The sequence below is a fragment of the Lotus japonicus genome, chromosome 1 (assembly GCF_012489685.1).
Source record: "Lotus japonicus ecotype B-129 chromosome 1, LjGifu_v1.2".
In the NCBI taxonomy this organism is placed as follows: domain Eukaryota; kingdom Viridiplantae; phylum Streptophyta; class Magnoliopsida; order Fabales; family Fabaceae; genus Lotus; species Lotus japonicus.
This window is the reverse complement of record NC_080041.1, coordinates 120,603,768-120,628,075: the sequence shown is the minus strand read 5'-3', so window position 1 is coordinate 120,628,075 and position 24,308 is coordinate 120,603,768. Positions and strand designations below refer to the sequence as shown.

General features: G+C 35.7%; 3 protein-coding genes across 3 annotated transcripts; all 3 read right to left on the bottom strand.

Moving 5' to 3' along the window:
- Positions 1-761: 761 nt before the first annotated feature.
- LOC130722443 (uncharacterized) lies at positions 762-4,945 on the bottom strand. Its single transcript, XM_057573176.1, is given in 7 exon segments — positions 762-1,298; positions 1,416-1,549; positions 3,735-3,794; positions 3,889-3,945; positions 3,948-3,989; positions 3,992-4,340; positions 4,862-4,945. Coding segments are annotated over 7 exon segments (1,263 nt in total).
- A 4,635-nt stretch (positions 4,946-9,580) lies between these two features.
- On the bottom strand, positions 9,581-11,921 carry LOC130729934 (cation/calcium exchanger 1-like). Its single transcript, XM_057581786.1, has one exon. The coding sequence runs from the start codon at positions 11,535-11,537 to the stop codon at positions 9,783-9,785; it is 1,755 nt and encodes a 584-aa protein (XP_057437769.1). The 5' UTR covers positions 11,538-11,921; the 3' UTR covers positions 9,581-9,782.
- Positions 11,922-14,190: 2,269 nt separating this feature from the next.
- On the bottom strand, positions 14,191-20,627 carry LOC130722438 (uncharacterized). The gene is made up of 7 exons (XM_057573164.1): positions 20,603-20,627; positions 19,104-19,219; positions 18,884-18,993; positions 18,588-18,777; positions 17,032-17,298; positions 14,756-14,827; positions 14,191-14,653 (listed from the first exon to the last, which is right to left on the bottom strand). Exons 1-7 carry the CDS (start codon positions 20,625-20,627, stop codon positions 14,426-14,428), a joined length of 1,008 nt encoding a protein of 335 aa, XP_057429147.1. The 3' UTR covers positions 14,191-14,425.
- Between the last annotated feature and the right edge of the window lie 3,681 nt (positions 20,628-24,308).

The window sequence follows — 24,308 nt, the reverse complement described above, 5'->3', positions numbered from 1 at the left end:
AAACAACTCACAGATCAGAGAGGATAAAAACTAGAGAAACAACTCTCCCCCTTAGTCAGAGCTCCCCCTCAAACTGATGCATCTACACAACCAACTACCATACTTCAGAAGACATAGTCGGAACAAACCACTTAGCAGCACAAACACACAACCAGAGGTACAATCAACCTTAGCACATGATGTCTTCAAAATGGATCAGCTTGGACATCATCATATCAAAAATACTACCATCAGAAGCTGGCAGCACATACCCAGAAGTACAGCTAACAGAAATACTGCTCATCAGAAGCACCGTCAGAAATACTGCTCATCAGAAGCAACATTTCAGAAAACAAACATAGCCATCGTCTTGAACTTGTCTTCAGACCAGAGCTAACACTATCAGAACACACATAGCACAGTAGAAACATAAGCAACTTCACCTAACTTCTGAGAACATGAACATCTGAACAAACTTCTGATCTGCGAACATCTGAACAAAAACAACTTCTGATCTGCGAACATCTGAACAGAACCAACTTCTGAACTACTAACTTCTGATCATAAACAACTTCTGAACCACAAGCTTCTGAACATAAACATCTGAAAACACTGTTCACACACTTCTGAAACTTCAAAACAGCTGAAACCATCTGAAACATAAACTTCTGAAAACTCAAACATCTGAATCACAAACTTCTAAATCACAAACGTCTGAAAACTACTCCCCCTTTTTAGCACAAATTTGGCAAAGGTAGCACAGCATAAACAACCCATCACTTCTAAGACCAGAATGACAACAATTCATGAACACTTTCAACAACTGACTTCTTGCAAACGGTAGATGGTTCAGAACCCAAGGTAGATTGATGGATTTGGAGATCAAGTTCAGATGTGTCAACAATGGGGTTTGGATTTCCAACAGAGGGTCCCATACTCACATCTGAAGTAGTCTCAACTAATGTGTCAACATGGGGTTCAACATTTGGAACAGAAACAGATTCAACTGATATCTCATGAATCACACTAGGCACAATAGCATTAGGATCTGCACTTACAGATTCACCTATGCTTGCATGAACAGTTGATGGTGCATTTGAACCTTCAAGAGAACTTGCAGCAACAAATTTCTTCCTCCATTCCTTCATAACATCTACACCAGAACTCTGAGATTTAAGAAGAGCAACATCCTTGTTGGTCATGAGAAAATGCCTAGGAGCCTTCACAATCTCTTTCTTCTCCTTCTCTTTAAGCCCACTTGGTTTCCATTCTTTCCTTGTTGGAGCTACTTGTGGATTAGTCCTTGGTTGATCATGAGACTGAGGATATCCATATAGCTTGTAACAGTAGGGCCTTATATGACCAAGTTTTCCACAGTGATGACATCTCCAAGTAGATTTCTTGGATTTTCTGAACTGAGGGTACACATGTCGTACAGAATGATGCAACATTGGGTCTGACATTGGTTGCTTAGTTTGCTTTTCAGATGAAGCAGACTTATTTGCACTCTTGTAGCTGAAGCCTATCCCCTCCATATCTCCAACTGTTTTCCCAACTTCCAAAATCTCCTCTAACACATTAGTGCTTTTATTCATCATACGAATAGACTTTTTCATACCTTCAAGCTTTGAGTTCAGTAATGTTACCTCCTCCTGCAGTTTTGCATTAGTGATCTGAAGTTTCTCATTCTCCTCACGCAACTTGTTGATGGTCTTTACTTCTTCTTGCAAACTGGAGTTATTACTCTGAAGTTGCTTCTTCTCAGCAATCAAATCCTTGACTTCTTTTCTCATTTTCTCACCATACATACATGATTCCTCCCACTTAGCCAGCAACAATTTGTAGGTTTCAACTAGTTCTTCCTCATCACCATCACTTGACTCAGCATCAGAATAGCACTTCCCAATGAGAGCCTTTACATGAATAGCCTTGGTTGTATCATTCTCATGTTTATCTTTGAGTTGAAATTCAGTATTCTTCACATTGTCCGACACATTGTCCAGGACATTTGTATTTGACATTCTGCCCAAACTCTTCAACGCTTTGTTAAGTAATGATACAGCTTCTGCAATGTTTGCATCAGTATCCTTCTCCCTCTGATCTTCATCTTCTTCAGTGTTGGACACAAAGGTTATACTCTTCGCCTTCTTCTCAGATCTACCATTAAGAGACATCTCAAAGGTTTGCAAGGAACCAATGAGTTCATCAACCTTGATGTTACTGATGTCTTGGGCTTCTTCAATGGCAGTTACCTTCATATCAAACCTCTTGGGGAGAGACCTGAGAATCTTTCTTGCTAACTTTTCTTCAGACATTGGTTCCCCTAGGGCAAAAGAAGAGTTGGCTAGATCCCTTATTCGCATGTGAAACTCATATATGGATTCATCCTCATTCATCTTCATAGTTTCAAACTGAGTTGTAAGAAGTTGAAGCTTTGACATGCGTACTTTTGATGTTCCTTCATGAGCAGTCTTGAGAATCTCCCATGCTTCTTTAGCCACAGTACATGTGTTAATTAACCTGAACATATTTTTGTCAACTCCATTAAAAATAACATTCAAGGCTTTGGAGTTTCCAAGAGCTTCGTCATCTTCTTTCTTTGTCCACTTATCTTCAGGCTTCAATTCAGTTGTGGATGCTATCACAGGATGTTTCCATCCCTTGACTATTGCCTTCCATGTTATACTGTCCATAGATTTGAGAAACACCATCATTCGAGCCTTCCAGTAGTCATAATTGGTACCATCCAAAATTGGTGGCATATAAATTGATCTTCTTGCATCCATAATGTTGTCCTTGAGAACAGAATATATTCCCTGGAGCTCACCCAACAGAGTAGGGTGCCTGCTCTGATACCAATTGTAAATACAGTTCTCGCACAGGACAGATGTCGAACGCGATGCTGGGACAACCGGTTCGACAACTGACTAACAGTAACAAAACCAGAAAAATAATAAAGTAGAACACAGAAGATTGGTAACCCAGTTCGGTGAAACTTCACCTACGTCTGGAGGGTTTGCACCCAAAGAAAGGAAATCCACTATCTCAAGATTCAGGAATTACAGACACTCATGAACACCACAGTTCATAGTTCACTTCCTAATCTACCCAAGTGTATTTCTACTTAGTATCTCAACCTAAGTATGAGAGTCCCTCTCCCTTTCTCTCAATCACTGCCACAGTGATTGGTAACAAACAATCAACAATCAGAGTTTGAAGAATTAAAGAACACAGAACACAACTTTGCTTTATAGAATCATGGAGCAAAGTTTGTTCACAAGAAACAAGGATAAAGAACAATGAACAACCCTAAAACACTTGATCTCTCTCTATTAGCTTCAGTGGTCTTCAAGCTTTAGGTCTTCATCCTTTTTATAGACTTCAGCAGCAGCAGGTAGGCACTAGGGTTTGCTTGGGCTGAAGTAACAGATTGCAACAATAATCAAATCAAAACAGAATCTCCAAAGATCTTGTTGCGTTTTTCCCAAGTAAAGATAGAAACAAATCTTTTATCAAAGATTGTTTCAACAAATAACAACCCAACAATTAAAACCCTTCTGAAATAGCTACTTGCTCCTCAAGTAACTCAAAAACATATCTTCAGCAAATCTTCAGAGGGCCCACAAAATTAAACTTCAGCAAAGGACTGATGTCCTAGCTTCACGAAATCAGATGCCACGGCATCTGCTTCGACAATCAGTTGTTTTTGACAAAATGCATGACAAAATGTTCCAACAATTTCCTTCCGGTAAAACCCTCCACATTTTCTAAAGTCACACTAGCAGTATCACCAGCACTCAAGAACCAAGGGTGCCCTGAAAATCAAAATCCACAAGAATCAGAATCAAAACCCCATTGAAATTAACCACACAAAAATCAAAATCTCAATTGAAAGTAACAAGAACATACTCAATGCTTGTTCTAAGAGATCCTTAGCAGCAGGAGAAACATTCCGGAAGATTCTAAAGGAAACCTCAGATTCCCCCTAATAACCGCCTCAAAAATCTCTGAAACGGCGGCGTCCCGCTCAACATTATGTACAAAATCACTCCACAGCTCCACACATCCACCTTCTCTCCATACTCCCTCCCCATCAAAACCTCCAGTGCGACGTAATACGGCGTCCCAACCACCCCACTCATCCTCCTCCCGTCACCAAACCACTTCGCCGAACCAAAATCCGCCAGTTTCAGATCTCCACCGGCACCAAACAAAACATTATCCGTCTTCACATCATGGTGCGCGACGCCGAGCCGGTGACAATGCGTGATGGCTTCAAGAAGCTGCTTCATTAGGCTAGCAACCTCAACCTCCGGGATGGGGCCGCCGCCGACGATCAACAACAGCCCAGATGATGAACCCTAACTCTCTCTATTTTCCCTCTTCTGGAAACTTCAATAATCTCAATTTTCCTATCATCTCCTTAATGTTGAAATTCAAAATCCTCATTAATGTTAACCACACTAGGTTAACTTAACCCAAGCTGACAATTTTAATTATCAATTTTCTATTTTTTTTATATTTTTAGATATTTTTTAAAAAATAAAATAAAAAGTCAAAACTTACAGTAAAACGTTTTTTAATTGGTCCAAGTCACTAAGATATGATACAATTGTGGTATGGTAGTATTTACCGTTCTCTTTACATAAGAATTATGAGCATTGGTGAACAAAAAAAACATTGGTCTATAAAAGAATGTTCCCTATTATCGGCTGATCATCGGCTGTTCCATTCATCGTTGTCAGCTTTCGTGGAGGTGTTGACGTAGGTGTTGGTGGCGTTGAAGAGGAAGACAATGACGCTGCTTTGGGTCACTATTTTTCGGGGTCGGTGCAACTCGATAGGATCCATTTTTGTTAAACTTATTGTTGTCTTTCATTACCGTGTTGGTGGCGTTGAAGAGGAAGACAATGACGCTGCTTTGGGTCACTATTTTTCGGGGTCGGTGCAACTCGATAGGATCCATTTTTGTTAAACTTATTGTTGTCTTTCATTACCGTGTAGAGGCTTTGTCTAGTGGTTGGCTGATGCTCGTTTTTGAGTTTTTTTTTTTTTATTCTAGGTGTTGTTATTTGGTTTACAGTTTGATGGTTGGGTTCTTGTTTGATGCATTGGATTTTTTCAGGATTTATTAGTTCTTTAGGCCTTTTTCTCTTTTGGAGTTGAGATTTTTATTCAATCTACATTGCACATTGTGTACTTTACAATCTATTTTAAAATTGTATCTTTTGCTTATAAAAAAAAATTTATATGAACGAGTTTAATTGGTTAATTTATATGCAAACCACATATGCAATCACTGTAAAAAAACAAAAAAAAAAACAAAAAAACAAAAAAATTATTAATAAAACTTACGTAGATTTCACTCGTATATTGTTATCCATTTCTTCTTTCTATACTCATTATAATGATAATTTTTTAAAGTACATTCTAATGATAATTATTTGTACTAATTAAAAAAAATTATTTGTACTAAATACCAAATATGATTTGCAGCATGTGAAACATGTTTAGGAAGGAATCACGTTCGTACCGAATTTTGGGTCCTTCAAAACCATGTCTTGTTTGTTTTCATCTATTGTTTTATGTCCATTAGCAATAGCATCACTGGCTTTGTAGTTGATTGAAACGAGAAAAATCACCATCATTGCGTATGTCGTTTCCTTAATTCAATTATTAGTGCTTATTACGAATCTAGCTCAATTATTGGAACCCGATAGTGTGGTTAGGAATGACAATGACTATGCTATTATAGTGTTCATCCTCATGTTCCTGTTCTAAAAAAAATACTTGTATTAGTAGAATGAAGTGAAAACACTTTCAGATTATTGGGCATGTAATATGCTGGGGAGACCCGCTAATGTGTGTTGTTGTTCACTAGTAATTAAGATTTTAGTTACAAGGCGCAAGAAATTCGAACTCTCAATCAATAAAGCGTGAAAGTTAAACCCGTAACCTAAAATTAGTTGTGCCAATCCAAGTTGGTAATAAAAAACATAATTTATATTATTACATTTTTTTTGAACTCATGTTATTACATATTTCAAAATAATAATCACAAAACATATTTTGTTTCTTGGTGGGTTTGAAGTTATATATATATATATATATATATATATATATATATATATATATATATATATATATATATATATATATGGGGAATGCTAACTTACTCCCACTTGTGAAGGAGTAAGTTAGCAACCAACACCTTTTTTTTTAAACAAAAAATACCCCCACTTTTTATTTTTAAAAACACTTAAACTTTAGGTGTTTCAGTAATTTTGCCTTTCCACCCCTTTTCTCTTTCCGGCTACCCATTTCTCTTCTTAAATTTTTTGTTTTTTTCCACGTTCTGCCCACTTTCTTTCCTTCACCATTTTAACCTCCATCACTTAAATTGACAAAAGATGCAATCTATCTCTTTCCTTGCCAAGAACCAGCCATTGTTAGTCCGTTTCTATGGTTTTCTTGCATAGATTAAGTTACGTGATTTAAGAGGAAGGAAAAAATTGCACGAGAAAATTGGTGGTAGATTAAACCTCTCATGACCTTCAATTAATTATCCCTCATGGAGTCAACAATGTTCAGTTCCAAAATCCAACTTGTAGAAATCAAATTTGTAGAAACAAGAATGAGCAGAGGAAGGGGTGTCACTTTATGCCAATAAATGTTGAAGAAGATGAAAAATGAGGAGAGGGGGCGTTACATAATTTCACAGAGAAAGGTGGAAGAAGATGATAAATGAGGAGAGAGAAAAGTTGAGATTTAAAATTAAAAAAGTTTGAGTAAGCAAAATTTACATTGGTAACCTCACTTTATTGTCTTCAATGAGAGAGAGTTTTGGAGTATTTTGTCTAAAAGAAAAAGGTGTTGGTTGCTAACTTACTCCTTCACAAAATTAAGTGGGAGTAAGTTAGCATTCCCCTATATATATATATATATATATATTATTTCTAGCGATTTAAACTCAACCAGTGTCATACCTGCGCAAAAAACTTTAGTACTCTAGTACCAACAATGATATATGAGTTTATTTCAAAAAAAAAAAAACAATGATATATGAGTTATGATATATACACACCTCTCCACTTCTTTTCTACCTTCATTTCTATCTATTTATCTTTTTTCTATTAATTAAATCACATATCACATCTTTAATTTCCCTCCTTTCTTCCCATCTATATCTTCCTCCACCTCTTCACACCTCATTTTTTAGAGGTGTGAAGATATAATTATTCATGATATATACACCCCTCATTTTTTAAACACTTTATTTCCACCTTTTCAACCACCCTTCTGCCTATAACACATCTTGAAAAATAAGCTAGCAAATATAATATAGTGATAGCAATGGAAATTCAAATAACATATCTCCTAGTTTCTAGTTGTACAAACATATACTATTATCTAGGCTTAAATGCACTTTTCGACCCCCAAGTTTATATTTTTTGCGATTGTTGACCCTAATCTTATTTTTCTACGAATGGAGACCCTAATCTTTCAAAATGTTACACCGTTTACCCTTCCGTCCAAATCCGTCAAAACCTTGACGGAACCCACTTACCTGGCCTTCCAACGGAAGGGTAAACGGTGCAACGTTTTGAAAGATTAGGGTCTCCATTCAAACTAAAAATAAGATCAGGGTCAACAATCGCAAAAAATGTAAACTTGAGGGTCCAAAAGTGCATTTAAGCCATTTTTTTAAATCCCCCTTTTATCCACGTGGAAGGTCATATCAGCGTGTTCCGTCAAGTTTTTGACGGATTTGGACGGAAGGGTAAACGGTGCAGCGTTTTGAAAGAATAGGGTTCTCATTCGTAGAAAAAAAAGATAAGGGTTGACAATCGCAAAAAGTTAAAACATGAGGCCAAAAGTGCATTTAAGCCTATTATCTAATAAAAATGTTTGAACTAATGTGATTTCTGTGAGTAATTAGCTATTAGAGACGAACCACACTACTAAAACTTTTGGATTTTGTTAATTTAATACATTCATATCTTATTTTTTCTTTTATCTCATTCATTCGCTTACTCTTCCAATTTTTCTCTTTTTTCTATAACAAATCATTCATTGTAATACTTTTTCTTTTAAGAACGTACATTTCTTCTAAATGTGAGTGAATTTTGGGGGTTAGTGTAATTTCTTTCCAAAACTTATTATTTTTCTTTACCTTCTTTATTTATAGGATTTATTTTGTTGTCAAGAATATGATATATCTTATTTTATCTTGTGTTCAAGATGGAAATGATGATAACCCAATCATTTTGATAGTGTCTAGTTGCTTCCACTCTGGACTATCTATCCTGGGATAATACCTTTCCCGCATTCCGTTAAGCCTATATGCCGATTGTGCATTGTCTCCAATAGAAAATCAACAAGCTAGAAATGGACCACATCATGATTTGGACAAGTAAAACACATTGGATTTTGCTCTTGGTTCAGGCAAACCTATCCCAGTTTGTTCTTTATATTGCCCCAAGTTGGATGAACTTGTATTGTAAGTGTGTCTTTGATATCAATTGAGTTAATGTGAAAATACATTTGTTTTAAATTACAATAAGAGTTTTGTTCACTTTTTTATTTGAAATTAGCACCAACGGTTCGTTAGTACCGACGACAACAATTATCAAAACATACTATATTTTGCATGAAGTTATGCGAAATAACATCTTCTAGTATGAAAACACGCACTTCTCTTCCATAAAGGTTTATGCTTGTGCGTTTCAGAAAGAAAAATAATTATCTTTACATCTCAAATCCACTTATAACTTAAGTAAGATAGAAAGAAAAGCGATATGAATAGAATAGGAAAGTGAGTGAAAAATGTGATGAAAGACAACGAGAGATTAATATAACAAAAGTCTTTTAGAAATTAATGTCAATCGCTGCGATGCTGAAAATGATGTTTATACTTTGATGATAGTGCATGTGACCATAAGTTCCAAATAAGACAGAAACTGACCTTCCTCAGCCAAATAAAAAGAACTAATTTAAGTGAAAGTTATGGTAATGATTGTGATTTGTTACAACATGCCTTTAATCTAAAACTCAGACCTTCATCACAGCTTGTTGATTGATTGGAACGTATTCAGAAGCATACATGATTGCAAAAATTCGGTAGTTAAGCCTGATGGGTGAAACATGAACAAAACTGCCAATTATCAAGTTGTTTTCTTATCATTTCAACCCATTTCAACTGGCCCACTTTGTTATCTTAGTATGTTAAAGGACATCAACTGTGACAAGACAATATCACATATGATCCTTATTTTCTTTGCTGAGGTAGAAGATAGGGTGTTCTCCTCCAATCCCAAACCAAAACACTGCCTGAATTACAAATTCACATCTCTTATACTTAATTTAATTTTATGAGATATCTTTTTTAAATTCTAGCAATTTTTTTTTTCTGCATAGAGCATTCTGCAATTTATTAGCCAAACATGGCTTTTTTCAATTGAAGCAGTTCTTTTTTTTTTGTGTGTGCACATAACTGTTACTAGTTTAAGTTTATATCTGTCATATTCATGTTTTCTGTTTTTAACTAACTTAACACAAATTGATTGATGGGAGAGTGATGAAGTTACCAAATGGGGACAAAGGAGTAGATAAGAAATTCCTTTTATGATCAAGTTAGATAAGTACCTACTTACAATTATAATGTTAAATGACTCATAAATAACTAGAAATAAAACAAAAGATAAATGAATTTACAGACTGAAAATGCTGATTTTGCTATGTATGATAAATTTCTTGAGAGGGGCCACAATATATGGACCCATGTTTCCCCTTAGAAACCACATCTAGACTTTCAGAAAACCAATAGCCATGGCTATCCTTATAAACAGAAAGCACAGGTACACACTCAAGAGCCCTGCTCCCAATGCTTTATCCAGCCTCATATTCTTCTTTGGCAATATCACAAGTGCCCAAAGCACCCCTCCCATCAAGAACAGAATGGTTTGATAGAGAGAATTATCCTTAGGAATGACATAAGGCTCTGGATGTTCAGACCATGCAGAGAGAACAAGAGGAAAGCCTAAGCCCATCAAAGTGTTAAACATGGGCCCAGCATAGCAACCAGAAACAGCCATTTGGGCCCCAGCTGCCCCACCATTCAGAGCCATGGCACCATTGGCTATCAAATCACCAAGAGAGTTACCCCAAGCTAGGACAGTTAACCCTAGGATTGAAGGGCTAATCCCAATGATGTTCCCTATTGAAACCAACAGGGAAACCAGCTCCTGAGCAAGAATATAAGTCCATGTTATGCTCATAGCAAAACCCCCTGCTAGCCATGGAAACAATGACTTTTTTGGTGGGCTACATCTCTTTGTAGTCACACATGCCATATTCCCCAAAACTATGCCAATCAAAGCAGTTACCAAGTACATAACAAGACTGTTCCTTGAACCTAATCTTTCCCTCTGGACATTGCAAAGTGCAGCCAACAAAACTGGTGCTAATGTGACAGATATAACAGCATATGGCTTAGACCACTTGTCCTCACAAACCACTGGTATAGTAAGCCTTCTTGGTAACCAAAGAGGTAACTCTAGTAATTGTAGAAACTTCCCCAAGTAAATACATTCTGGCATTTCCTCCATATCTTCAACAACCACTTTTTCTGCCAAATTTGGTTTCTCTTTCTCATCATCAACATAGCCTAACAGTGGTATGCCATTGCCAGACTCTAGTAACTCATCCAAAGACATGACTTTGAATTCCCTTTCTATAGTATCTCCACCATAGAAAAGATGTGTAGCTGAGACAGCACAGACATAAAGGAAGTAAAGAGAAACATAGCAGATTGAACCAAACAAGGTGATTTTACCAATGGAAAAGATGATGAGGAGGGTGAGCAGAGAGAAAAGGAAGAAAAGTACATCCCTGATGAAACTGGCCTTATCAACTGCAACATCTTTTGTGCTAATCAGAATGCTTATAATCCCCAAGACAGGGCAAGACACAAAAAAAGCCCCTCCAAGAATGCTGTTAAGACCAACTTCACCATTGCTGTTAGATCCTGTGAAGGAAACCATGCTTGCAAAAAAATCTGGAGCCCCATTTCCCAGAGAAAGCAGGGTTACCCCAGCAATAGTGGGAGAGAGCCTCAAGATGTTGGACAATCCTTCTAAGGAATTGCAGAAGTAATTGGAAGCTGTGTCACCTAAAAGATAGAACAAAACCACAAGCCACAAGGCAAGGAGAACATGTCCTAAAATTGGGGACTGGCCTAGATTGCAATAGAAGATTAGAATATAGTTTATGTACCCTTTTGACCTGCAATCAAGATGGCTTTTGACATATGAGCACTTAGAAGTGTAATCTGAATACTTATGGAGGTCAGTGCAGCCATCAAGAGTAACATCACTAAGCAACCTAGCATGGTTGAAGATGGTTGTGAGGGGAACATTGTTGGGCTGGCCATGAAAATTTGAGTTTGGTGGATGGAGGTAAGCTTTTAGAAGGAGACAGAGGAGGAAGATGAAAGATATGTTGAGGAAAACAATGAGTTTTCTGGATTGAAGCTTTAACTCAGAGATGAAAGCTGCCATATAGGGCAGTTTTTCTTAAGGATGTGGTGGCAGGGTGAACATATGAAGTGAGAAGTGAGAACTTAGAAGTGATGTGTATAGATACTTGTTAACTATGGGGTATGGGCAGTACTAAAATTAAAAGAAGAGGAATCTGATTGTTTGAGGAAGAAGACAGAAAAAGGAAATTTAACTCCAAGAGTTCTTGCAGTACTGGTATTGGAATATCAAAGGTAGGCCAAAAAACTTTACATATTGTTTCATTACAAAGCAAAACACAATTTGTGCTACCGTTGCCCATCCCATGTGTGTGATAAGAGTTAGGCATGTTCAATTGTGTGGATAATAAAGGGGACGTACATAGGGAAACGAATGAAGCCAAACTGAACCTATCAAAGTTATTTAGAACTTTACTTACAATGTGTTTGAATTTGCATTCCCCATAGCAAATACCACTAGAAGTAGCTTCTACGCACGCTTAACTTAAACTTTAAGAAACATTTTTGTGCACTCATGAGTCATGATGGTCACCTCTCTTAAAATTTACAAATAAGTAATTATTTAGTGTAATAAATTATAAATATTATGTCATGATAGATAATAATGAGTTTAAAAATCAATATTTTAGTGATTAATAAGGAGATGAAAGTTCAAGTTCAACCTTCTAAATTAGTTGAACAATTTGTTGGGTTTTATTTAAATAAGTTTTCATGGTAGGACTACTTTTTGAAGTAAAGTTAGATCTAACTTAAATTTTAAGAATTTAGCTTCTTTTTTTATTTGTTAAAATTATACTTAATTCAAATTCTAAGTCTTTAGGCCTATTTAAGTAGTTGTAATTGCATTTTAGAATCTCACTCTTGACTAATTCTTGCGTGATGAGCATAGTATTTATAAGCTTATCAAACAAAAGTAAAGATATTATACTATTAGAACAAAAAAATATAAAACTCATACCAAAATTATTTTATTAGTAATATAAACTTGTAATTAATTGTACCTAGAAGGCATTATGTTTATACAAAAAATTAGTTCCCCATCTCACTCTATTCGTGCACTCACTCCAAGTTTTTCATCATGAAGAACCTCTAATAAGTTCAATTAAGGAAACTTCCCAAGAACAACAAGAGCAGCATTGAATTTGTAGTTACTTGTTCGTGCTCACTGCTCACCCTCAAGTTTTCCGCGTCTCTATAACAAGTTGAGCTATGGAAACTTCCCAAGAACGTACAACATTGTCAGCATTGATTACGCTACTTGATCGGTCATTGATATAAGTTTCCTGTTTTGAACCATCAAACATTTACTTGTGGCTCTCTTGTTGCTGTTTTATTTCGTACCCTCTTCTTCTCATTACAGCCAGCAATTATCCTCTTGAACTAATCCACTAGTAAAATGTTCACCATCACCAAGGTTGCACGTGGTATGGAGCGGATTCTACACTCTTTTCACTCTGTCCTAAATCCTTATGTGCGGGTTGAATTTTTAGTGCCTCACCCTCGTTCTCCACATTCCCCAAACACGGCATTAAATTTTTTAAAATGTTAAATTAAATATATAAAACACGGAAGTTTATCCAATAAATTAGAACACCATAAGGAATAACACGCTACATCAAATTCAATAGAAATATATACTACATCTGTTCCTATATATATATCTGTCTAGGAAGAGAAGGTTCACCCAAATTAAGGAAAGAAATTAATTGTGTTGATTTTCATAAAAGTATTATTTGTTTTCCTATTTCACCATTTAGAATGTATTTTATCTTTCTTTATTTACTGTAAGTTGACAGATATATAGGAACAATTTTTTTTCTTCAAAGTTGACAGTTAATAAGGAACGGAGGTAGTAATAGTTAAAATAATATTATACAGAATTCAACACACGATATGTGATATTTATAAAATAATCAATTTAAAATGTATAGTTTAACATTCAACTCATTCAAAATGTAAAACCTAACACTCAAAACATTGTATTTTCGCGAGAACTTCACGGGGCAGAAACATTGATCTCCATCCCGGTCCCCAAATTTTTCTCGACAACATTTTCATCCTTGTACCCACGGAGAAAAAGTCTCCGAGATCGGGACCCCAAAACGGGGCGGTCCCGTGGGTATCCCCGTTTATTTTAAGGTGAAAAATTTTCATCCATAAGCACAACTAATATACTGCAACATTCCCTTAAACAAAATGCTGTGACACTACATTTTTTTTTTGTCAAGACACCCTCCGTTATCTTCAACTTAGCATTGTCCCTACCAAAATAAACTCAAAACAAAACAAAAAGCATCACTTTAACAAAGAACCCATGTGGGGGAACTGTCACCATTTAAAAGTCTGCTATATGTACCAACGCGACCTAAAAAAATTAAGGAAAAGGAAAAAGATGATAAATCAATTCAGCTGAAATGAAGATCGAAAGAGACTCATCCTACAAATAACTAAAGAGACACTCCACATGTCCTGTATAAAAAACATGCTTATTTTAAATGAATCATACCATAAAACCAACCATATGATTTAAAATATGATGCAACTGACAAGAAATACGAACTAACATGATGCAAATCATAAGAAATATGAATTCCTACCTGAAGAATGAAAGAGATTGGATTCTTCTTTACACTTAAGTTTAACTAAGCTAATAGGAGTAGTATAAAAGAAAGAGATTGGAGTCTCCTTTACATTTAACTAAGCTGTTAGGAGAAGTATACTATAACAAGTGTTTAAACATGTCCCGGTAAGCTTCTAGCTTAAATTCAAAATATCTACCTCTTAAACAAGGAAACTGTTCACTAAGCTGATTCAACAACTGAAAAAAGCATCATATATCTGTTGAGTTGTATAGATCAGAATGAGAAGTTCAATGTCTGTGCCGGGAAATCACCATCAAGATCGCAAGGATCAGAATGAATCCTTAAACCTACCTCTCTGTCCACTGAAATTGGGTTGTATTTTCACTTCTTGTCCTCCAAGAGTGTTCTTGGACATTGTGCAGTATTGCATCTGATTAGATGCATCATCTGGAAAGCCACACATTAATCCATTCGTCATCTGGCTTGTATTTTCATTACTCCTCTCTAACACATCTTCCACTTTACCAAGTGCTTCAAGTAAAGCTCTTTCTTGCTCCTGGACCAAATCATACATTCATATAATAACCTGTTATTCAGCATTGTCTGAATAGAAATACATAACTCAATACATCTTAAAGAGTCAAAAGGCAGGAGTTACCATGAGAGTGCACTTAGCTCTCTCAATATCAACTGGGCCAGGTTTCTCTCTACTGGAAAGCATCTTCTCAACCTGACAAATATGAGGAATTAACACACTGAAATGAGAAATAATGAACATCTGAAATACAATGCATGTTAATTAATTGCTAAATGCATAATATATTTGTTTGAATACATGAAAATTATGTTGTAATTTTTAATTATATCTTTGTTCATCTATGATTTTGTAGATTATCTCATGGGAATGCCGAATGGTTTCTATATTTCTTATATTTCATTATCTGTTTTCTTATTTAATTAGGATTGAGAATCTAGTAGTACTACAAATAATGATCAGATTTTGTCTTTAGTAACATACCATTCATATCAATATCACTATAGTTTTATATTACTCTACGTGTTCTTTTTCTTCCCTTTATACCAAAACCCTATATAGTTATTTGGATTGGGCTTAACTCTACCTCAAAAGTTAGCTCTCGGGTGAGTATTGCGCTACCCTATATAAGGACTTATATAGTCATATCTCTAGTCAATGTGAGACCTTAACACACATCCCTCATGCTCAGGGTTGGACATATATGGAGTGTGAAGTTTGCTTGACTGGGCATCTGCAAGTGGCTCATTTTTTGGGTGGCCTAATAAATGAAACAAGTATAGGATATGCTCTGATACCATCTTAACAATTGGGTTAGGCCTAACTCTATCCCAAAAGCTACCATATATAAGGACTATTTTGGCCAACATGAAGCTTGCATGACACTTGGTTTGTCATGAACCAAATATCCCACAAGCTAAAGATGTTGGGTAAATAACAAAAATGGTTTAATATTATATTTCTAACAGACCCCCTCACACAAAAGCGCATTGAGCTTGAAGCATGGATAATGCACAAATCCACCTACCTTGTGCCGAAACTAAACTTTTATTGGAATAATGAGGTAATAAGGATCAAACTCTACACCCCTTGGTCATAGAGAGTTAAAGACTCTGATACCATGTCATGAGTCAATATCCCAAAAGCTTAAGTTGTTGCAGGAAGACATGTGAATGATTTTATATTACGCTTGTAACAGTGTTCGCCAAAAAGGCTCCACAAGCACAAGTCAGGACCAAAGGCTCATACACTAATCAATGCCCAAAAGTACTTGGTAGCCAAACCAACAGCTCAAACACGTGTCAATAGACATGGGAAGCCAGAAAAGCAGGGGAACGGGAACCAATGAACCAAAGCTACAACCACCAAAAACTCGAGTTAGACCTAACTTAAACTTCCCATAGAACTCTATACTCACTTAAACTTCCAACAAGAATTCGAGTTAGACCTAACTCAACCCAAAAGCTAGCTCATAGGGTGAGGAGTACCCGAACCTATATAAGGTCTATTTTGGTCATACTTCTAATCAAATGTGAGACTTTTCCTTAATGACAGGCATCAAATCGTGAAATGGAAAAACTAAAATGAAACCAAGCATGATAAATAATTGAGGAAAGAGCAGTGACCCACTCTTTTAAACATAGAATTATTGGGTGAAACTCATGTGATTCCCACCAACTAGTGAGTGGAACCCACATGATTTAGTGAGACTCACATGAATTTCCCCAATAATAAAGAGTCTAGTGTTAACATTTCTCTAAATAGTTTAGTCCATGAGGAAATGCTTTTTAATACGGAAGCTACTATAATTTCTATATCCTCATTTCACCACAAAATGAGCCTTCATAAATGCCTCACTCTTGTAATTCCATCATTCCAGGTTGATTCATATGCTGATAGAGAACCAGAGATAAATTGAATAATTACGAACTAAACACGAAAATCATGTACAATACAACACAATACAGCAATACACTGTTGTCCCAGATACCAAAGTCTCCAACAAAGAGTATTCTCGGACCACAATACAATATGACAACACCACTTACATAATTACAAATCCTACTATCAAATATACTCATAATAAACCTGTAGTTAATTTTAAATGTTAACTGTCATTAAGCTGTTCTGCCTATTATTTGTCAAATGTCAATCATAACTACCATCAGGACCCCTGCTGTTTGGCTTGGCGGGTATATAGGCCAATGGATCAACCTTTTGGCTCCCATCATATGTCAAATAAAACAAAATAACTTTTCCTAGGTTACAATATACTTCCTTTTGTAAACCCATCTAATTTTAAAATAGTTGAATAAGAAAAATGTGTACTCGTTAATGATAGAAAACAAGGAAAGCAATAACAACTATAAAAAATAATATGAAGTAAGGATTTTTCTTACATCATGGATAACACTATCTGTTGCACGGATCCGAATTAAATCAGAACTGTTCTGTAACTTGAGAGGCTCAGATGCGGGAAAGTACTTCTTCAATTGATATTTTCCTTTCGGCACTTTCCCTTTTCCAACAGGCGGTAACTGAACATTATGATTGAGCATTTCGATAGATTTCTCTGCATTTTCATAGGCGAATTCAGCAGCCAAGAGATCACCATTAAATTTTGGATGGGCGAATTTAGCATCCAAGTGATCGCCATTAAATTTTGGCTGATACAGAAAAAATGGCAATTAATAAGCCTGAGGCTCAATTGTTTTTATAGAGTAATTATAAATAATGATAGATACCAATTCAAAGCAGGTTGTGGACTTAAGAAGTGTCCATCCAAGAAAAGAAGAAAAACAAAAGAAGTAACAAAACATGTTACTCTAATGTGTGTGGAAAACAACATTCAGAGCAGTGCCCATATACTGTTGTGTGGAAAAACAATCATAAACAAAATGAATATGCATCTAACTATTTAAATAATAACTTAAATTATATCTTCCCACATAAACTCAGTTAATTTGTACAAGTCCTTCTAAGTTTTGAGGATAGCTCAACCAGCCTTTCTTCTTAGTAAAGTTAATTAACAGGAACAGATTGCATGACCCTCTAAATTTTGAGGATAACTCAAACTAAATTCTTGACAATATAGCATAGCATAGATTGCAAACTGGCACAAAATTTTGCGTTTTTACTTCTAACGAAGACATGAAAGCATATCATCAAGAATAGGTCCAAAGACCTAGGGCACAACTAGTATTCACCAAAACTACCAAATAAAGGATTGCATGAAGAAACAGCAGCAGAAAAGTGTAAGAACAGGAGTGGAACTAATTCTGAGCAAGCGCCACACATTACAAATATATCAGGGATACAAGCCTTATGCAGCCACATAATTTAAAATATCATTAGTATTGATTCTATCATAATTCAAATAAAAGACTTACCCTTAGAGGGAGCATTAGAAGACAAATTCAAATCAATATTAGAAGGCAAATGTAAGGTAAGGCTGCCTACATTAGATCCACAAAGTGGGTCCGGCTCCTCCCTGGACCTCGCGCATTGCGGGAGCTTTATAGCACCAGGTTTGCCCTTCTATTAGAAGGCAAATGAATGGAGTCAAATTTATACTGTAAGAATTGGTCCTAGAAAAGTGAAACATCTTTGGATATTCTTAGAAAAATTGGTTTTCAAGTGGCACATTACCCAAAAGGTGTCTATAAAAAATAATTGTAAAATATAACTACAAAATGAAGAAGATTATGTAAATATGTTGTATAAGGAAATGTAAGAATTTATTTCGCAAAGCACAACAGTTTTACAATTATATACTTTTGGGCCCCCAACATCAATTCCCAAAAAAATTTCCATACATGTCAGCATGCTGTTCCTAGCACTAAGTTGACCTAAATTATGATCCTGAAGTCTCCAGAATCTATAGTAAACAGGCTTTAAATGCAGCTAGACTACAAGATAAACTATTTTCAAAGTTGTATGGGATCAATTTGCTCACAGGCATCGAAGAAGGAACAGGAATAGAAATCTGAGAAGCTTTGCTGCGTGATACTTTCTTCTGAGGATAAAATGCAGCAGAGGGCGGAGCTTTCAATCTTATAATTGAACTTCTCATTGAAGCAGAAGGACAGCTAGAAGTATTAGCTTTGATATAGGTCTGAACCTGAGATCCCAGTTTCCTCTGCCCCCTGCATCATAAAATGTTAAAAAGTATTCAAGATTCTGCATTTGACTTATCATGACTATCAAAACAATTGTGCATCAGAATATAAACAGCAAAACATTTGCAAACACCTTATCCATTTAATTGACTCATCTGAGTTGGTTTTCATCAGGATTTCTGCATGTTCACCATCTGTAATATTTAGTTCCTTTCGTAGCTCAGTCATAAGCTCCTCTTTGCCCTGCAGCAGCACAAAAAAAAATTGGCCGATACCTTAAATAAAAAGAGACAATTTGCTAGAGCTTGCTCAAGAAGGATTCAAACTTGATCACATAGAACAGGTTTAGTTACCCAAGTAAGAAGATCAGACTGAGCAACAAAAGCTTTCAAAATAGAACTGTAAGCCTGAGTTTCCAGACAATGAATATGTTGTTCCAAATCCACTGCATCCCTTATCCCGTGACATTCTGTAATCAATGCAATCAACAATAATGAACTAAACCTTTACTTGCATTGAGAGAATCAAAAGAAGCAACAATAATTACTCAAAATAAAAAGCAAGAGTAATTAATTAGAACATGGATTCATGGAAAGGTCATAATTTCTCATTTTCCCTTTTGACCAGAAAAATTGTGTAAGAGAGGCTATTCACATAACATCTGCAGCCATGAGCCATGTACATCAGAAACACAGGAAATTACATAATTCAATGGCACTCAAAGTGAATATAAACATTAACATTTTCAAATTCGTTGAAGTTTAAATGCTCTTAAATTCCTAATCATAAGAACATACACTATATCAGATGTTAGAGATCACAAAGAAAAATAAATGCATCTTATAACAAAATAAACAAGAGGAAAAAGATGTCATAAACCAACAATCCGAAAAGCCTATTGGGCTTGAAGCATGAAAAATGCAGGCTCGAACTCCAAACCACTTGGTTATAGAGACTCTAATACCATGTCAAAAACCAACTGTTCCAAAAGCGTAAGCTGTTTGGTGAAGACACATAAATGGTTTCATATTATATTTCTAACAAAAGATACCAAAATACACTGCAATGTCACAACTCACAAGATGCCAAAGAGCTGCTACTTGTTAGAGAAAACACATAACATGAGGTTATCAAATGGCTAAACACACAGAGGTATGCAATTACAAGCAACTCTAGGGCAACACACTCCAAATGAGCATGCACATTTTAAACTGCAAAAAGGTCAATTAAATTAAATTTGCTAAACAAGTCAACACACACAAAGCTCTGAATGAACATGGAAAATCATTGGAAGGGTCCAGTGGGGCATAATAGAAAAAAGAAAAAAAAGATAGTCAAGTGCTACTATGAAGTTATCAATGGGTCCATTTTCACTTCAACAAATACTAATAACACCACCATCAACAGTCACATGTCCTTTAATAAATAAATAAAACACTCTTTTCCCCCTTTCTAGACCCAGATACAAAACCAGAGAAATAAATGATAAACAAAATAAAAAAGGGTCAAATATATGTCACCAAGAATCTAGGCAGCACACAAGTACTGTCGGCCACAGAAAAACAAACCTCGTCCTCGTCCCATATGATCAGAAAAACAAAAACAATTAGAAAAAGGTGACAACTTGAAATACCCCACAACAACAACAACAGTGCCCAGTTCCGACGTTGAAAATTAAATTTCTTTGGGGTTCTGAACAATGCATTTTACTTTCTGGGGTCCCACTCCATTTGTTTATTTTTCATGGCAGCCAAACAGACAGAGAATGCGAGAAAGTGAGCGAAAATTATGGAGGGAAGTTAACAATGCAGAGCGAGAGAGAGAGAGAGAGAGAGAGAGAGAGAGGGTTTACCGATGATGCGGTGTCTGGCGTCCATGACTGAGCTTACTTCACCGCTGTGACCGTCGCTGACTGAGAGTTGAGAGCTGAGTGCGGTGCGATTTCTCAGCGATGTTTTTGCAGGTAATGGCGGAAGGAAGCCATGCTTTGTTTAAGATTTATTTATATACTAATGATTAATTAATTGTTACTAATGTGTTATTTCGCACTCTATTTTTTTATTATTTGGATAATGGTAATAATTCTTATGAATAAAAATAAAGAGTAAGCTAGTAAATAAAGAGAGGAGTAGAGAGATAGAGACATAGTGTTATGGGGGATACTCTCCTAGTTGCAACATCTCTTGTATTTATAATATTAGGTTAAGAGTGTTGAACAATTATACATGTGAGTCGGGCTCATGACCTCTTAACTCCTATTCCAGATGAACATCCAAATATTCATATCAATAATTATTTTTATACAAATATTTAAAAAATATTGTAATATTTATATCAATATATTAGTGCGCTTTTCACTCAGAATTGCACGTTTAGGAGTTGGTCACGTGGTCAGGGTTATATCGTGTGTTTCTGATTGCTTGCAGGTGGTTGAGGCTCTTCTGAATGATTCAGATGCGTCTACCTTATGGGAGAAAGAAACGATTTTGCGAGTACGAATGATGCTTAAATGGGAGTGGGATGTTGTTGTGGTCTATGTACCTCGTGAAAGGAACAATGCAGCAAATTCTTTGGCCCGTCAAGCTTTTAGGGATGACTCATCTTATCGGGTGTGGCGACATCTACCGTCTTGAATTTTGTTCAGCTCAATATTGTTGCTCCTTTGCAAATTCTGGGTGAGTTTCAGAATATCATATTTCCTCTTGCAGGTGAGAGAAATGATGGTTGTGTAATGGAAACAAACGAAGACTTATATAGTACCATCATTGGCTTGTGATTGTATGGCTTATCATGGGAGTCCTAGTCATATATTTGTCTGGAACGGTCGTGCGTTAAGAAGGTTCACTTTTTCTTATTGTTGGTTAGAAAGAATGTTCTTCCAACTAATTTTATGAGGCATCATTGTCATCTAAATGCTTCGGTAAATTTCCTAACCTGAGAAGGTGTTACCAAGGACTTGGTTCACTTGTTTTGGCAATGCTAGCACTCGAGAGATGTTTGGTAATTTTCTTTGAACTTTACATGCGATTCTATGGAGTATTGCATTTTTAAATTGGTTCTTCACATTATTCCAGCAATGAAATAATACTCTTGATGTAGCAATTCTTTGATGATTGTGGAAATGGAGAAAATAAATATTTTTTAGATTTGGGACTGACATATTAATTTTGTTCTTCGTCAAATTTTGCTTGCCTTTTAAGACAAGCAAAGTTGGAGCTCACAGTGTTTGCCTTGTGCTACGGTTACTGTTTAAAACCCAGCTAGGGTGCGTCTCACACTGGATGGGTGCTGGCTTCCAGGTGTGAACAAGATGGGTGGTGGAGGGCCCCTTGCCATCCGGATGGAAGATGGATTTCAGGTGGATTGTATTGGTGAGGGTATTAGTTTCTTGCATAGTTAATAGCTTTGGAATTTGGTCTTAGGCATACTTGGGAGTTGAGGTATCATAATGTTGTATGTATGTCTGATTGTAGGGAAGCAGTGAATGTTCTTACCAACAACACAAACATTCATAGTTACTGGTAGAGAAAGAAGATTATCAACATTTCAACATGTTGGGCATAGATTGGGCGGTCTTATTCTCATTCATAGCTACTTAGGGGAATTAAACACTATAAATTTAAGGAAAAAGTCATGTTGAATTTGATAAATGTTCATTTCTCTTAGATCTTGCAGTGTTTTTAGACTATGCACTGCGTTTTATTGAGATTCAAGTACATAGAGTAAAAGTTATGTCCATTCAAGAATGATCAGAACTTAAGTATGTGAATGAGGGTGTGAGCTTTCATTTTTGACAATCTTCTTTAGGAGGTTTGTCAAATATTTTAGTGCCTTAGTCTATCTTGTGAATGCATTTATTCTACATTTATCCTAGTTTTTAAACACTTTTGTTCCTTTGTAGAGTTTAATTTTACTATTCAGCTTTTCTTACTCATTTCTTTTTATATTGTTCATGTCGCTCCTCTTGACATATTATCTTTATATCATATTATTTATTTTTAAGTTTCTTTTAGATCAAGAGGAGATGCACTTTTCCAATTTTCAGGTAGTGATGCTAGTGTTTTATTATGGCTTAAATTGTCTTTTATGATGTAAGAATTGACTCGAAGACGAATCATCTTGAAGACACGGTGCATGCATGGAAGTGGAAGGTTTGACAGTCGAGGGTTTATTGGAATCATTATTTAAGACACTATTTCTAATTAAGCTAGTAGAGATTTAGAGGATTCAGTAGATAAATCCTCTTCTTAAACTCTTTGGATTCCTTCATTATTTTCTAGTATCGTACGTTTTCCTATGATTGTATTCCATTTTGAGATTGTATTTTCCTGCTCATCTATTATTTAGGTAAATTGGGCTTTGATTGTATTTTATTTTGAACTTGTATTCTGACCCATGTAGGTGTAGAGGTTATACTAGTGGGCATGACACCATGTTGGGCCTTATGTTAAGGCCTAAATCCTCCTAACTTGGATCCACAGTCTTATCGCGCTCTATACTCGATTAAAATACATATCATCGCGCTTTTGAAACAAATCCTTCAAACTTGACGACAAATGTATGATTCGAGTACAAATATTTTGAAATCGCCTCCAACCAATTTCAAACTAATCCATATTAGGAGAATCTAAATTTTGTCTTTCCATACATTCATCACCGAGTCCCAAACTTCTTTAGGTTTTACTAGTAACTTTCACTTAGCTTGTATACATTCTTATCTTTGTCGTATCATCTCAGCAAATGGGTGAGTTTGAGCAAATAACTTTCATTGCATTCATCAAAGCATTATATTATTGGTCACAATAGCATGAGATAATGGATCACTTATTTGAATAAACCCTCTCAACTTTTCTAATGCCCAACTGAAATAACATGTCCATCACATTCCATGTAAGAATAACCAACAGAATATGTTAAATTTGTTGAGGTTTCACCAGTAATCTCAAGTAGTGGGATCTGACACTGGTTGGTTTTATATGTATTATTGATGAGAAAAAAAAATTAGAAATACATTTAAAAAATATTTATCGTATTGGGATGTGTCCAAATTATGTTGGTGACAACATCACTTATCTCATTCCTCCCGTGCCAAAATAAATATTACCCTCTAAATATTTTTATCAAATTTCTCATATGTGTTCTTAGGCCCATTTGAGCACGTTGAAATATCTGACACACATTATATATTTGCTTCAAAGTGATTAGGTTACCCTTGTCACAACCATTAAGTGTCAACAATATATTTATTGGCTTCTTAGCCATATTCTAAAGAAATTAATGGTTCATTAAATAATTTTTTTAATGGCTGTAAATTCCTCTTTCAACATTTTTCAAAGTCCTTTAATTTAATCTCCAAGAACTCTCCCATTTTTTAGATTAAGTGACAATCGGTAATAATTCACGGTTGTAATTTATACTTTCCACTTATTTCACTTCCTAATGTCACAAACGTCTTCTTTCTTGGACCCCCTAGTTTAACCTAACGATGACAACAACAGACCCGTTCTCTTCGTCAACTCTTAATAGATCATCTCAAGTAGCAAAAATACACCAATTAA